The sequence below is a fragment of the Cetorhinus maximus genome, chromosome 13 (assembly GCF_964194155.1).
Source record: "Cetorhinus maximus chromosome 13, sCetMax3.hap1.1, whole genome shotgun sequence".
Taxonomy (NCBI): domain Eukaryota; kingdom Metazoa; phylum Chordata; class Chondrichthyes; order Lamniformes; family Cetorhinidae; genus Cetorhinus; species Cetorhinus maximus.
The window spans coordinates 89,475,842-89,490,784 of record NC_135891.1 but is presented as its reverse complement, the minus strand read 5'-3'; the positions used below and the strand labels follow the sequence as shown (position 1 = coordinate 89,490,784).

Genomic DNA, 14,943 nt, shown 5'->3' with positions numbered 1-14,943 from the left:
AGACAGAGTTCTGCCCCTTTAAGCTGCATTACAACCAGGACTGACACACACACTTTCTCACCTGTTTCCTGCGTTGCATTGCATCACGACACGTTCTCGTATCACGTGAAACTACTGCAGGTCTGAAAATACATTTTACATCTGGCGAGAAAAGGTTTGGACTATAATAGAAGATTTAGCGCCGGAGAAACAGGAAAAAAATGGGGTATGAAACTTTTATTATTTAGGGTGATGCAGCTCAAACATTACAGAATTTACTCTTCTAATTTTCTGATTCAGGACACCGAGCAATGAGAATGGTTGGTGGAGAGGGGGGGAGGGGAAGGGGGCGGGTCCCTGGAATCTACTTTATTACTGATTTAGGAAAGGAAAGATTCCAGACTATAATTGGTTTGAGGAAGGGATGAGTGATGTCAGACAGCTGCAGCTCAAGAGCGCCTGCTCGGAGGCTAAGCGTCTGATTGGCTGCTGACGTGGGACGGGAAAGTATAATAAGGGGCTGCAAGTGGCGCCTGATTTGTGAATGAAATAGTAGCAGTGAAAGTAACAAATAACTTCTGGTGCAGAAGCCGGTGACCAGCTGGGAGCGGACTGTGTGGAAATGAAGTACATTATAGGTATCGGAGGGTAAGTATTGCAGGTAAAAAGCTTGTAAAAAAAAAGCTGCCATTAGCAGTGCTGGCGGAGAAACGTTTCCAACTTTCATTTTCAGTGAAAAGACTTGCGGCTAAAATGGGACGGCCTAGAGGAAAAATATTCGTGATAGTTATGGTCTGATAGATTTTAACCGCGTTTTAAAAAATACTATTTTTTAAAAAATAATAAAATTCTGCTTTGAGGATTTTGTAATTCTGCTTCTGAAGGTTTTGTAGCTGGTGACTTCGTTGGCAGCTTAAATGTCCTGTCAAGTTGACTTTTCAGCCTAATTTTGTCATTTTTAATTCGATTTTATTCGTTTCAAGGTTGTTTTTATTAGTTTTAAAATTTAGAATCTAATCGTGGCTCATATTTCTTGCTGAAATTTGCCCAGTCCAGTTAAAAACTGGTTTTCCCGCTTCCTTCTAAAGAATAACGATGAGGCTACGTTGAGGGTTTGTTTCTTTTTTCCCCCAAGAAATATTTTCTCTCCTCCTCGTCATTACCCCACTAGTCCCTTGTTGGAAGGGGTAACAGCTTTTGTTGGTATCGCGAGTTCGTCTTGTTTGAATTTTGATTCTCCCGCTCAAACTCCGATCCGAATGGCGCCAAACTCAAATCAGACCTCTGCTTGTAACAACTGCTGTAAACTCGCAGTTGCATACTTCAATTTAAAATGTAACTATTGCTATTTTGTGTGGGCTTTTATTACATTTGAAATTGCTAATGAATTGTTCAAATATTGAGCTTGTTTTATTTTTGGCATATATGTCAATAAATGTGAGGTAGATTATTTTAAATAAAACCAGGTTGAGGTTTTCAAATTAAATGCCAGGATTATGAAGTCACTTAAACTTGGACGAAATCTACTAACGAGGAGTCTACCGCCGAACCAGAATTACATTTCCCGCGAAAAAATTCACCCCATTTGTGTTCTCGTTATATATTTTGTTGATGACAGGATTTTTTTCCTTCTCAATATTAAGTATTTTAACAACACGCTGAGAGATTAAGTTCCGATTAGCACATGGCGCCCTCTCTTTTTTGAAAATCGGACCTTGATCGATTGCGGAAGTTTATTGATTCGACCCATTCAAACCGCTTTTATTAAAACTCCGCTCTTTTATGTCTAACTTTTCAGTGTGACAAACGGTGGGAAAACCACTCTGACGAATAAAATTCGCCTATCATTACCAAATTGCTGTGTAGTACATCAGGATGACTTTTTCAAGGTGAGAATATTTTTTTCTGTTGTGAACATATTTTTTAAAAGATCGAAACGTGAATTGCTTTTACTATAGTTGAGTAGGAGAAACTTATTGCCTAAAATCTTAACTAAGGAATGAAATGTCCGGGGCGGAGTGCGTATACACCCAGGTCAAAAGTTTTAATTGTAGGATATACTTAATATTTTGCTATCTAGCAGGCTAAAAATATACATACTGGCAGTATATGAATTGTGTGACACTGGAGGAATTTGTCTGCATTTGAATTCTGATTCAACTACATGTTTTTCTAATTGATTTCCGTTTTGATATATGCCATCGTTTGGCACTACCCTGTGACACTTCACTCAAAAGTACATCCTCAAGATTGGGACCTGATGGCTGATTAGGAAAATACATTGGCCTGTGCAGTATTAACCTAACAGACCAACGCACTAGTTTGACCCCTTGGCTGTACTGCCTGATGTAAGCCAGGAAATGATGGCTGACTGTGATTGGCTATGAGGGTGGGGGTGGAATGGTGGGTAGGGAAGAGGTGGTAAAAATAACCATAGTTCCTACTCCTGATGGTTATCTGACCTTTGCTGATAAGTGTGTCCAGTGAAGGCAGGTTATAATTGATGTTAAGAGCCTGCTAACACTATCAATCCTCATGAGGAATGGCCACTGCTGTGGTACTGGAGAGCTGCTGCTGTCAGTGGAAGCAAGCATAGTTAGGCTTTTGGAAAAGTAGGCATAAAATTGATGTTTAATTCCCTATCTGTAATAAATGTATTTGCAGCCATGATTTTATGATCACTATATTTCAGCCACCAGATCAAATAGAAGTTGGGGAAGATGGATTTAAACAATGGGATGGTAAGAATGGTTGTAGGCAGTGACTTTTTTTTTTCAACAATGATCTACGTTGACATTTACTTAACCTTGTGATAGTCCTTGCGGTAATCTGCTGGGTTCTTTTTTGACCTTCAGTGATCACAGCCCTCGACATGGAGGCGATGATGAGTACTGTCAACGCCTGGATTGACAACCCAGTAAAGTTTGCCCGATCGCATGGAGTGAACGTCACTCCAGTCTCCGATGAGCAGAGCGATCCAGAGAAAGGAGTTCACATATTGATAGTGGAAGGGTTCCTGTTGTATAACTACAGGTGCAGTTTTCTGGAACTCACTATTTCAGTTTGAGAAAGCAGGGTTTATAAGGTGCCTTGAGAAACTTTCATGATACCTCAGGAAGTTCAGTAAAACATAATGGAGGCTGTGAACCTTTTTTATTCTGTCAACTTAAACTGAATTGCCCACCAGTAGGATTTTGGAGTGAAAACTTACTGGAGAGCATGAGGACTATTAACCATCTTGGGGTGAAGTATTAGTGGTTACTGGTTTATCACTAGCAACAATTTGAGGTGATTAAGTGTATTGTACAGAAACATAATGTTACAGTATTTTGGTTTATAATTATGAAAATATTGTGTATTATATTATCAATGCCTGAAATAAAACCAATTACAATACTTGGCTTATGCAAAAATACTGAAAAATGATTAATTTGGACTTTCATGTGCATTGGAATTCCAAGTCCATTGCATTGTCTGTCTATGACCTTGGCTACAAACTTAAACTCCCTTCTCTAGTACCAGCAATTGGCATTTGATGAATTGTTTGTTTTTATTCAAGTTTTATTTACAGTTCCTGGTTTGACTCATCAGAAATCAACTCATGGGTTCTGATGATCAATCATTTTTAACTATTTAAAATGATTATCAGACAGTCTTGAGATTTGAAACTAACCCTGTCAATTTTCATTTAACATTTTGATTTTCTTTTTCCAGGCCATTGGCTAAGATTTTCAATCGAAGCTATTTCTTATCCCTTCCATACGAAGAGTGCAAGAGTCGGAGGAGGTAAATATTGCTTGGTATTATGGCTGATGCTGAAATCCAGTTAGCTGTGTAAGCAAAACATACTGTTCCCTCTGCCTTGTGATACATGTTCAACAACTTTTTTTTTCAGTACAAGGGATTATACAGTTCCTGATCCACCTGGTTTGTTTGATGGACATGTGTGGCCAATGTACTTGAAACACAGGAAAGAGATGGAAGCCAACAATGTTGATGTTGGTAGGTGTCTTTATGCATACTGTACTAAAATGAATTGAGTTAACACTTCCCATTGAAGACAATAATTGTTTGCTGAATTGTGGCAAAGGTATTTTGGCAGTTGGATATGAGCAGCTCTTGATACTGGAGGGAAATGCCCAGGACAGAAGTCATGGGCAACTTGTGATCTGCAGCTGACTATTGTTCATTTTTGAAAAAAAAAAATTAATAGCTTGAATTGGGGTGGGTGGTGGTAGCAGAAGAGTTTGGATGGTGGAAAGGGTATCTGGACCTACCATCTACTAATTGGCTAGTTAGCAAACTTACTCCTGCCTGATCACCTTCCTTCAGGGCTGGAGGTGTCAGCTGTGGCTCAGTTCATAGCACCCTCGCCTTTGAATCAGAGGGTTGTGGGTTCGTGTCCCACTCCCGGAAAACCAAGAACTGTGATTGTACTCGAAAGAAGTTGCAATCTGTGACTGTTGGTAACTCGAAAGAGTTTCCTTCAGGGCTGGGATGAAGGAACTCCAAGCTGCTCATGTCCTGCTATTCCTTTGGGAATTGCTCCAAGCAATTTTAAGACTTGGTTTAAGACTGTACTGAGTCATGATTCTCGCTGGGTGGGAAGAACATAACTAACACTTGATCTTTTTTTTTTCTAGTGTATCTGAATGGTTTGAAGAGCAAGCAGGAAATCTATCTACAAGTGTATGAAGAGATTCAAAATCAAGTCCTGAATTGTTCATAGGTAACTATGGAACAGCTTTTTGTTCAGATGTATTATCTTTTGATTATTTCATCCATGTTTAATTAGTTTTGCTCCCTTCTCTTTCAGGGCCTGTGGTGGACCAAGGACTCGAGTGAAAAAACAAGTTTTAAGTTGTAAATAGTTGAATGTCCCTGCTTAAAAACATTTGCCTCATATAGATGCTCGGTTCCCATCACGTTAGGTTCAGGTTTAATCTTACAATCATATGTATATAGTTGGACATGTTTTAAATTATTTCCATCTGTCAGTAATGACAGTTCTTTTGATGTTTTGAGAGTCTAATATGTTTTTTATTAACCTGGTCAGTTGTGTAACTATTGTAACTTTTTACTTGATTCTGTACAGTTTTAATTAATTATGTAAACTGCCTGAGATATTGGCTATTCCACTATACTTGTCATGTTACTGTAACCTTATGCCTTTAGCCTATATGTTGACTTTTCTATTTTTCCATTTACACTCAATCTATCATTAATGTTGTTATATTCCCTTTTGGTTTTGATGCATTGTCCACTGAATACTCTTCCAAGTGTCTTTAAGGGAAAGTGAGGCTGAACTCCCAATCTGGCCAAGAGACAAGATGTGACAATCTGACATGACCAAAGTAGAATCAGTTGGTTTTGAGAATCGAGAACAATTATGCCTTGAAGGGAAAATAATTTGCACTTGTGCAATATGTGGCCCATCCTCTTGTCATAAAACAAACCTAGGGGCTTCTTAGTTCTGATAGATTGCTGTAACTTTGGAAATACCATTTGTGTATCTCTGGAGCTTCTGGCATTACACCATTGGAATGGGTGAATCTCAAGCAGGGCAATAGACTCCTGTTTAATTGTTTGAAACTGGATGTTTTTAATGCTATTGTATCCATTTTTTAAAAATTGCTACATTCTAATCAGAGGGCTAAAGCTGCAAGTTTTGATGAGATTTGATGTAGGACTCAGAAAATTACTGTCTGTCTTATTTATATTTTACTATTAGCAAATGGAAGATTGGCTTAAGACTCACTGATAGTTAAAATTGTTTGTGAAGGAGAAAAAAAAACTAAATGGGTCTAGAATTTGAAGAGAAAAGAAATGAAAGGACAGACATACTCAGGTTTAACCATTATCTGTTAAAGGTTGCATTATGTAACTTCAATTGGTCATTTAATCCAAGGTCAAATTTAGAAATGCAGAACTGCATGAGCTGTTAAATGCCTCCTGAGATTTATAGAATGATTACATATACTGTGATTAGCTGCCAATGCCTGTAGAACTGTATAACAACTTCATTGTGAAGGTTAGATTATAACCTTTGGTTTAAGGGCAATTTGTAAAGACTCAGCCATGCCTAATTTAGCACTAAATTGTCAATTTTAGCTGAGAGACCCCTCCCATTCCACACTATGGAGCCTTGAGAGAACCAGGACTTGCTGTGAACACTCAAATCAGGAACGCGTAATGGTGGAGTTATTTGAAGCCCTATTTACCTCCTTTAGTGGCTTTCTACCTGATGTCTTATGTTCAGCTCCTTCTACTTCAAACAAGCTCAAGCTTAGAGCTTTTTCAGTCAAACATCACCTTCCCCATTCTTGATCAATTCCATTAGCTACCCTTCCCCAGCTAAATGACTCTGGATTCTATCCTTGATTTTAATCCTTCCGTAGATTCACCCCTGATGGAGCTGTGTTCCTTCAATCTCCACCACGAGCTATTTCTTGTTCTGATTTCCCTTTTATACCTGTTCCTTTGGAACCCCCTCCTTGTTATTCAAAAGAATTTTTTTTTGTTTAACCCTGACTTTTCCTGCTCTCTTGCATTCATGCACATATATAGAGAGAGGACCATAAATGCTTTCTGTGCTCAGGCTGTCTATGTCCACTACTTCAATGCTGTGCTGTTAGAGGGTATTGTTTGTGTTAAAGCAAATGTAAACACTCATGAAGAAGGGCAATATTTATCACTGAACATCACAAAATAGCCATCTAATTTTCTATCACATTGTGAGAGCTTGAGTGTAAATTCTACATTACCACAGTGACTCTCTTTAAAAGTAAATGCACTGGGAGGTCCTGAGGTTGTGAATGGTGCTATATAAATCTAATTATTTTTCAATTAGAAGCTACGCCATCAAGTACCACCTTCCACTGTGTTCTAAGTGTTTATCTTAAGAGACCGTTCAGTTATCTGTCTTGTAACTATAGCAAAGTGCTTGCTCCTATTTTGAACTGTTTGGTGAAAGGGAGCAAAATAAAATGAGCTGGTGAATAAGCAAAGCAGGCCTGGTTCACAACCGCCAGGCTAAATTTGTTATTACGTGGGTTTTTATTACTGCACTGGAAGATTAGTAGGTAGCATGTCAGTAGGACCCTATGGACAGTAACCTGACATGCTAAAAGCTCTACATTCCTGAGATGCTCAGGATTGCTGACTGGCTGTAACTGTTGGGAGCTTGACAAACTGTTTAACTGATACAGGCCAGCTGTGGGGCTCATAGTAATGAATGTGGAGAATATGGCTGTTATAAATATTTAGATATGATTTATTAATGCAAGTTTTGCCTACTCCCCAGCTCCTCATGGTGGCTGGACATCAGTTATCAACCTTTTCAGTGAATTGATAGTGGTTATAGTTCTAATCCAAATTCTGTAGTGCTATGTGATAATTAATGGGATTGAGAAACTAAACCTCACCAATAATTTCAGATTAGCTAAGGCAGCAGGATGTGAGCACAGGGTCAGGACTGTGAAGGGCAAGTTTAAGTTAGCTGCAAGAGTGTCTCTACGTAGGGTGTGAAATAACTAGAACAGCTCAGGAAGGGTTGCTGAGGCTAGGAATTGGGAGTCATGGAACAGGTGGATTGGGTAACTGGGTAGACAGTCAGGATGGTATTTTGCAAGGGTGAAACCAGGTGGATTGAAGGGCTTTTCTTCATCTTGTAGGTTGGATGACTGTAAACACCATGGAAATTGATTCAGCAGCACACAAAGCTGTTTGATCATCTGAAGAGGGGTGGTGTTGAGCACAATTCCTCTCAAAGCCTCATAATTAAGGAGAGGGAATATTGGGCTCCGTTCCTGCTCTTAACCTCCATTTTCTGGAAAGTCAATGGGGCAATTTTGACTGCAGCAATGTAAAATGGGTGATAGTGAATAAGCAACCTATTTTACATCTAACTTTATATTTTCATTGGAGTTGGCTTAGCTATATATATCAAAGAGATTGATTCATGGTATTCATGGTCAAACCTGAGGTATGGACTCAAATAAGGTATACGTAAGCATCTAGTGTCTGGAAATCAGACACCGGCAACGAGTCAGCATTTTCAGGAAAGAAGGAGAGAAAACTGGCAAAACAAGTGAATGGGAAGCAATGTTTCCTGTGCTAGAGAATATGAAAACCATCTGAGTCTGGCAGTCATGCATGGAGCAATGTCACTAATCTCATATAGAGGCCACAGGGTGGCTGCGATGCAAAAGTCAGACCGCCTATGGAACAGTGAAGAAGTTTAACATGACATAACCCATACTACCTAACTTTGGGGGTGTTTGTTGGGACAGGATGATCTTCACAATGTACCTAACCCTTGATATATCTGACCTTGGACTGCTTCATACTGGCTTGAAAAGCAACAGACACGTCACTGTTGGGTGCAGAAACATACCTAGATAAAGGGGAAATCATTTATGACAAATAAACATCTGTTTTATATGCTTGTTTAAATGAGGATGAATGTTGGTGAAAAATAATTAATCCCTACCTCAGGATTGGGAGAGCTGCCTGAGCCTGGTGATTTAGCAATAGGGGTGCCTCGACTAATTTTCATCAACATTCTGGGGGGGAGGGGTTGGTTACCATTGACCAGAAGCCTCACTGGAACAACCACATTAGAACTGGCTAAAAAGCAGGTCAGAGGCTGGGAATTGTGTGACAAATAGCTACCCTCCTGTCTTTCCACCAGCTACAAGGCACAAGTTGGGAGGGAGTTTGAGCACTCTCCACTTGCTGGGATGAGTGTAGCTCCAACAATATTCCAGGACAAGGGTAGCAGGGACATAGGAACACCATCATCTGCAAAGTTCCCTCCAACTCAGATCATCCCAACTTGGAAATATATCACTGTTCCTTTATTGTCATTGGGCCTAAATCCTGGAACTCTCCCTAACAGCACTGTGAGTATACCTACACTACATAGATTGCAGCATTTCAAGAAGGTGATTCACCACCAATATTCCCAAGAGCAATTAGGGATGGGTAATAAATGCTAGTGAAACACACATCCCATGAAAGAATTCTTGCCCCAGTGCTTGGGAAGGAAAGCCATTCATGATCATGTTCCTGAATACTATCCAGTGATTCCTTGCGTGAGGAAATATTGGGCACATCTACAATTCCCTCCACATGTTGATAGCCACAGCCAAGGCTCATGCATGAAGGATGGCTGCTTGTTTGAGGAACCATGGAATTGTTCCCCAGCAGTCAGTTGTTTGGAGAGGAAAGAGAATCAATTGCTGCTGGAATTAGAACTTGAACCTAGATTTATCATAGATCCTGTCATCATGTTGAAGCTGTTACGGCTGAAGTTCAGGCCTCTTGTATTATCAGAGAAGCCCATGATGGCAGATGTATCTTGAGGATTGTATTACACCAATGGAATTTAAAGGCTCCGTATCATCTCCTAAAGAGCATTCAGACTTAGCTTTGCAATGCAAAACATGGTCGATTATTTTTACAAGGTCTACGACAACGTGTCTAGAAAAATAATTATATCAGAAAACTCATTGACTGTTGGGATAGATCAGGGTGCTGAATGCACACAAAGGGGTGCTGCTTCGTTGCCCCACTTTGTAAAGGGAGCATGTGACAGATAATCAGATCAGAAATTCTCAAAATCAGTTCCTGGCCTGTGCTAAGTGATCTGATTACAGTTGGAGAAGCAACATAGTTTCTTTTCAAATAGTTATCCAATTCTGTTTGAAATGATGTAGTCTCTGGTTCAATAGCTACTTGTGATAAAATAGTCTGACAATATTTCTTATAACAACCTTTATTTCTGTAGAGACAACACTTGAGTGTTATTTCCTTGATAGCAAACCACTACCTGGTGGAAACAATCTTTCACTATACTCTTGCATAGCAGCAGTCCCTGTACTTTATATAAAAAAAAAATTGTGCAAATTGTTTTGTGGAATTTTGACACAAAAGGGACTAAAGTGACCTGGTCTGTAAAGTGCTTTGGGGCACCTTAAATCATATATCAAATCAAAGAATTATACGGCACCAAAGAAGGCAATTCGGCCTACTGTGCCTCTGTTGGCTTGTTAGAACATAAGAAATAGGAACAGGAGTAGACCATTCGGCCCCTCAAGCCTGCTCCGCCATTCAATAAGATCATGGCTGATAATCTTGTGTTTCGACTTCCACATTCCCATCTAACACTGATAACCTTTGATTCCTTTGCCTAACAAGAATCTATCTACCTGTGCCTTAAAAACATTTGATGACCCTACCTCCACCATCTTCTGAGGCAGAGAATTCCAAAGTTGCATAACCCTTTGAGAGAAACAAATCCTCCTCATCTCTGTCCTAAAAGGGATATTTGGGTTTTTTTTGTTCAAAGACCTTTTGCTGCACTCCCCACCCCCTTTCTCTGTAGTCCTGTATTATTTTATTTTTAAGTACATATCCACTACCCTTTTGAAAGTCACTATTGAATCTGTTTCCACCACCCTTTCATGCAATGCATTACCAAATCATAACTTGCTGTGTTATAGCGATTCTCATCTTCCTCCCCTGGCTTTTGTCAATTACCTTAAAGCTGTGTTCTCTGGTTACCAAACCTCCTAGTGGAAACAGGTTCTACCTACCTCTCAAAATCCCTCATTTTTTAATACCTCTATTAAGTCTCCCTTTAACTTTGCTTTAAGAGACCTTCACTAGTCTCCTCACTTAATTGAATTCCCTCATCCCTAGTACTATGCAAGTTTTTTCTTTTAAAGAAATAGATGTGTCCACCTCATTTCATCTGTCACAAATTAGATTATAAACAGAGAAAGAAAGACAATTTCCTGCTTATCTTGTGGTCTATAGTGACTTAGTCTTCATCCCTCCTCAAGGTCAGGAGCTAAAGATTTACTAGCAGTCATCAATGTACAGAAACTTCCCTCAACAGTTAACTTCTGATGTATCTATTTAGATAATCTTCTCACAGGAAGTACATAAACAGTGGACTTAAGTGGGCAGTCCAGTTCAACAGCTCCATTTTAGCAGTGAACAGCACAACCGTGCTATTACCCAAATGAGCATTTATGGGGAAATTGACTGGTTACTTTTGGTAAATTAATTCCAGCCATGCCGTGCAATCAGAGCTAACACTGTGATTTTATACAACATTTAACTCACTGATTTCACTCTTGTGCTGTGTCGCCCTTTTCCGTAGTTCAGAGCAAAGCTGCATTGCTCAGGTAAACAAAGTAGTTTCTGCAGGAAAGGAATTATTTCAACTCTTCACCTAGTCACAGGGGACGGAGAGGTGTGGGATGGGGTGGTAGGGTTGCTGTTGGTGGTGTATGATGATCGATCAAACTTCAATTTCATACTTCATCTTTACTAAAGAGGCTTCCAGTACAAGAACAGCCCACAAACTCAGAAGCCTGTCCTTTTTGATAGATCAAACCCCACCCCCACCTACACATATTCCCATCACCCCTTCTCTAGCCAGAAAGAAATCTAACTCACTGGATGCCATTTATAATATCCACTTCAATGCCTTTTCCTGATTTTATTATGCATTAGGTGAAAAATATTGCCTGACTGTCCTTACTCCTAGCCTTATTTTTAATCCTTGTTCCCTGGTTTTTAAAGCCTTTAGCAGAGGGAACAGTTTGCTTGGATCAACTTTCCATATATCAATCAGAATCACAATTAATATTTACATTTATATAGCTGCTTCTGTCAAAGGGCTCAAGGTGCTTCATTAAATGGGCAATGTTTGGAGGCAGCATCTACTTGTTTAAAACTTCAGTCAGATCACTTGAATTTGTTTTCTTTAGAAAAGAATTTGAAGTCCCTTGACCTCTTATAAGTTAGATTCTTGGCACCCAAAGCTTCCCTAGTTGCTGCCTCTATCCACTCAAGCCAATACTGCCCTTGTGTTTAACATGAATGTGTTACAGAAGTACATCTTCAGAATATTTACTGATTTATTTTTGAGAACAGAAACTAAGCGAAAAGCAAAGGAAATATAGACTCAAATTCACAAACCACCTTAGTCAAATCTTCCAAGAAACCTCAAAGTATCTCACATACAACAAATTACTGAGAAGTGCAATAACTTATTATGTAGAAAAACATGGTAGCCATTTTACACTTAACACTGTCTCAAAAAAGCCATGAGATGCATGTCTAGTTAATCTGTTCTTGTGAATATTGGTTGAGGAAGGAATGGTGCCTAGGATTAGCTGGAAGAACTCTCTTGAAAATCTGCACCAAATTTACTGAAGAGGCAGACAAGTCCTGTAATGTCCCACCCAAAGGGCAGAAACTGACAAAGCAGTGCTCCCTCAGTAACGCACTGAAGTGTCAACCTAGGTTGTGATTACAACTTCCTGGATTGGGATTTGACAAGAGGTAGCGATGCTTCCAACTGAGCCAGCTGCAGATTTAAGATCTAAATGCAATCCTTTCCTACTGAGCTTACATTAGCTTTACTGAAATCCGCAACCACCTCGCAACAACATCATTGCAAGTGTAACCCTGGGCCCTCCGGAAAGGAATTGAGACAAATCTGCCCTCAGACCAGCTTGCATAGATGGTCCCTTGGTGCATTCTGGTCTGCTATCCCTCTGGTCAGTCACTCTGAACCTGGGCCCAGTCCCAGTAACATGATTGGAGTCAACCAACAAGAGGCTGCTGTTTTGCAGGCTGCATCCAGCTGAGGTCCTCAAAGGCCTCACAAGAGGATCAACCACAATGGCTGACTCGGCAACAAACTACTGTGGAAATGGAACCCGAGGCAATAAAAATGACCATTAATGATTTTTGTGCTTTTAGTTCTGTACCAGGTAGTGGGTTTGCCAAATGATTCATCAGGAAAATGGGTGCCTACATTAATCTATTGATGCGAAATGGCCCAATGTTCAGTTAGAACAATTTACAACAAAGTGATGTGAGTAAGTGATTTTCAGTGTGTGGATCCTCACCCCATTCACCACTGTAAGTGTAGTGTGACTCGACAACCACACCCACTGGATTATAAGCGAGTGGAGATATATTTACTCTTGACACAGGAAATATTAAGTACATGAACAAAAATAGTACCATATCCACTTGATCCCAAGGTACTGTATAATCTATCTGTGCATGTGCTAGAAATAAGTATTGGCAAAAAGACAACTTACTTAACTTCTTTGATCCAAAATAATATGTGAAGGTTATTCACAAAAATCAGATACTCTATCCGCAATCTGGAATCAGAATAAATTGGGATCATTTTTAAACAGCAGCATAATGTATCCACCAGATGAATGTGAGACATAGGACCCACCCGATTTTGGAGTCCCCTTTCTAAATGGACTACAAGGCCTGTTCTTTTTTAAAACAGAACTCCATTTGCACTCATGACAGTTATTGGTTCCTGGGCAACAAATAAAATGTCAGAACTCCAGCCACAGTCCCACCACCTACCCTGTCCCGACCCTGTTCCAGGCCCTTCTCTGCCCCATGCTGGCCGAGGTCCTGTTCTGCAAAACGCCCGAGGTCCCAATGCATGACCAGGCCAGGAATATCTTTCCATTTTATGTGGAAGATAATATTTATGTATTGAAATGGCATCAATGGGATTGGGAAACAACGCTGCAGAAACCCCCGAGTGAAATCTTCAATTGAACCCTTCCAATTCCCAATTTTTCAGGAGTGACATCCTCACTGCTAAACAATCACTCTCACTCACATTTTATGATGATAACATTTCAATAAACTTGCATTTACATAAAGACTTTCACAGCCTCAAGATATGTCTAAGTGCTCAATAGCTAATGAAGTACCTTTGAAAATATAGTCACGGTTATAATTTACGAACCATACAGCCAACATGCTGTTCCACAAACAGCAATGGGATAAATGGCCAGACGGTTTGTTATAGTGATGTTGGCTAAGCGGTAATTATTCAACAGAATACCAGGGAGAACTCTTCTGCTCTTCTTCAGATAGTGCTGTGGGATCATAAAACACCCATCTGAGATGGCAGATAAGGCCTTAGTTTAACGTCTCATCCAAAAAAAAAACACACACAAAAAGATCTGACAGTGCAACTCTCCAACAGTATTGCACAGAAATGTCAGCCTGGATTATTTATAGTGGAACTTGAGCTCACAACTTCCTGACTCACAGCTACCACTGAACCAAGGCTACAACAAATTTTGGAGTGAAGCCTTTATTTTCAGCATAATCTCACGGTGAGTGATGAAAGTTAGTGGATAACTGAAAATTCCAAATTTTGGTATAGCAATGCCCTTGGCATTGGAGCGAATAACACTCACGCCTTTATTGTAGAAAAATATCCAATTGTTTGAAGGAAGACAGTCATTATGCAAATAATCACTTTATGGTGGATAATCAGGAAGGCTGATATTTGCAATATCCCACTTTGTGCTATATTTCACACCAAACATACTAAATGCAGACAGTGTAATAATACTAAAAATTCTGGTTGCCAATGTTGGTGATTTCCATTTGAGCATGGCTCCAAACCCTGCTCTTAGCCATTGAACCAGTCAAAGGTAGTGTTCAAAAATGAAAACAATGACTCAACGAGCTGAAACATTAACTTTGCTTCTCTTGCCACAGATGCCGCCAGGCCTGTTGAGTATTTCCAGCATTTTCTGTTTATCTTTCAGATTTTCAGCATGTGAAGAATTTTGCTTTTGTGTGAGGGTAGCATTTGACTGAGAATGATAGAGGAGTCAGAATCAGCCAGAGCTTGTGCTCCTGAACATTATGTGGTTAGGAAGTGCGTGTGGACAGACAGTGAACAAGGACAAGATCAGATTCATCCTTTGTACCATTCCAAGCATCAAAAAGCTTGCTTGATGACACTTTGGTTTAAAAGCTGGAATTCCACCAGTCTCTTGTAACTCCTGCAGGAGATTGACAGATGTTGTGAAAGGGTGTAAATGCCCAGTTATATTGTTTCTCTGAGGGATCCATCAGGCTACTACTTGACTGGATGAGTGT

General features: G+C 39.8%; 2 protein-coding genes across 6 annotated transcripts in view; one reads left to right on the top strand and one right to left on the bottom strand.

Annotated features, from left to right (window-relative positions):
* Positions 1-14,943, bottom strand: part of LOC144688787 (beta-1,3-galactosyl-O-glycosyl-glycoprotein beta-1,6-N-acetylglucosaminyltransferase-like) — a 101,973-nt gene that overhangs the window by 74,545 nt on the left and 12,485 nt on the right. For 2 of the 3 annotated variants that reach the window (XM_078555717.1, XM_078555718.1), the window contains one exon: positions 13,110-13,175. The exons of the other annotated variant lie outside the window; for it this stretch is intronic. The gene's annotated coding sequence lies outside the window, so the exon portion shown is untranslated. The remainder of the gene's footprint in view (positions 1-13,109; positions 13,176-14,943) is intronic. 3 annotated transcript variants of the gene reach the window in all.
* Positions 460-6,975, top strand: mibp (muscle-specific beta 1 integrin binding protein). Of its 3 annotated transcripts, none has more exons than XM_078555714.1 (8): positions 476-627; positions 1,778-1,868; positions 2,672-2,720; positions 2,835-3,012; positions 3,694-3,765; positions 3,875-3,981; positions 4,623-4,708; positions 4,796-6,975. In XM_078555714.1, exons 1-7 carry the CDS (start codon positions 602-604, stop codon positions 4,706-4,708), a joined length of 609 nt encoding a protein of 202 aa, XP_078411840.1. In that variant the 5' UTR covers positions 476-601; the 3' UTR covers positions 4,796-6,975. The 3 variants fall into 3 exon arrangements, with proteins under 3 accessions (XP_078411842.1, XP_078411840.1, XP_078411841.1); XM_078555715.1 differs by having other exon boundaries at positions 533-640; positions 4,796-5,654; XM_078555716.1 differs by lacking the exon at positions 2,672-2,720 and having other exon boundaries at positions 460-627; positions 4,796-5,654.

Coding starts and splice junctions, on each gene's coding strand:
- mibp (XM_078555714.1), top strand. CDS start 602: ATGAAGTACATTATAGGTATCGGAGG. Junction 628..1,777: donor TACATTATAGGTATCGGAGG/GTAAGTATTGCA, acceptor CTAACTTTTCAG/TGTGACAAACGGTGGGAAAA. Junction 1,869..2,671: donor ATCAGGATGACTTTTTCAAG/GTGAGAATATTT, acceptor ACTATATTTCAG/CCACCAGATCAAATAGAAGT.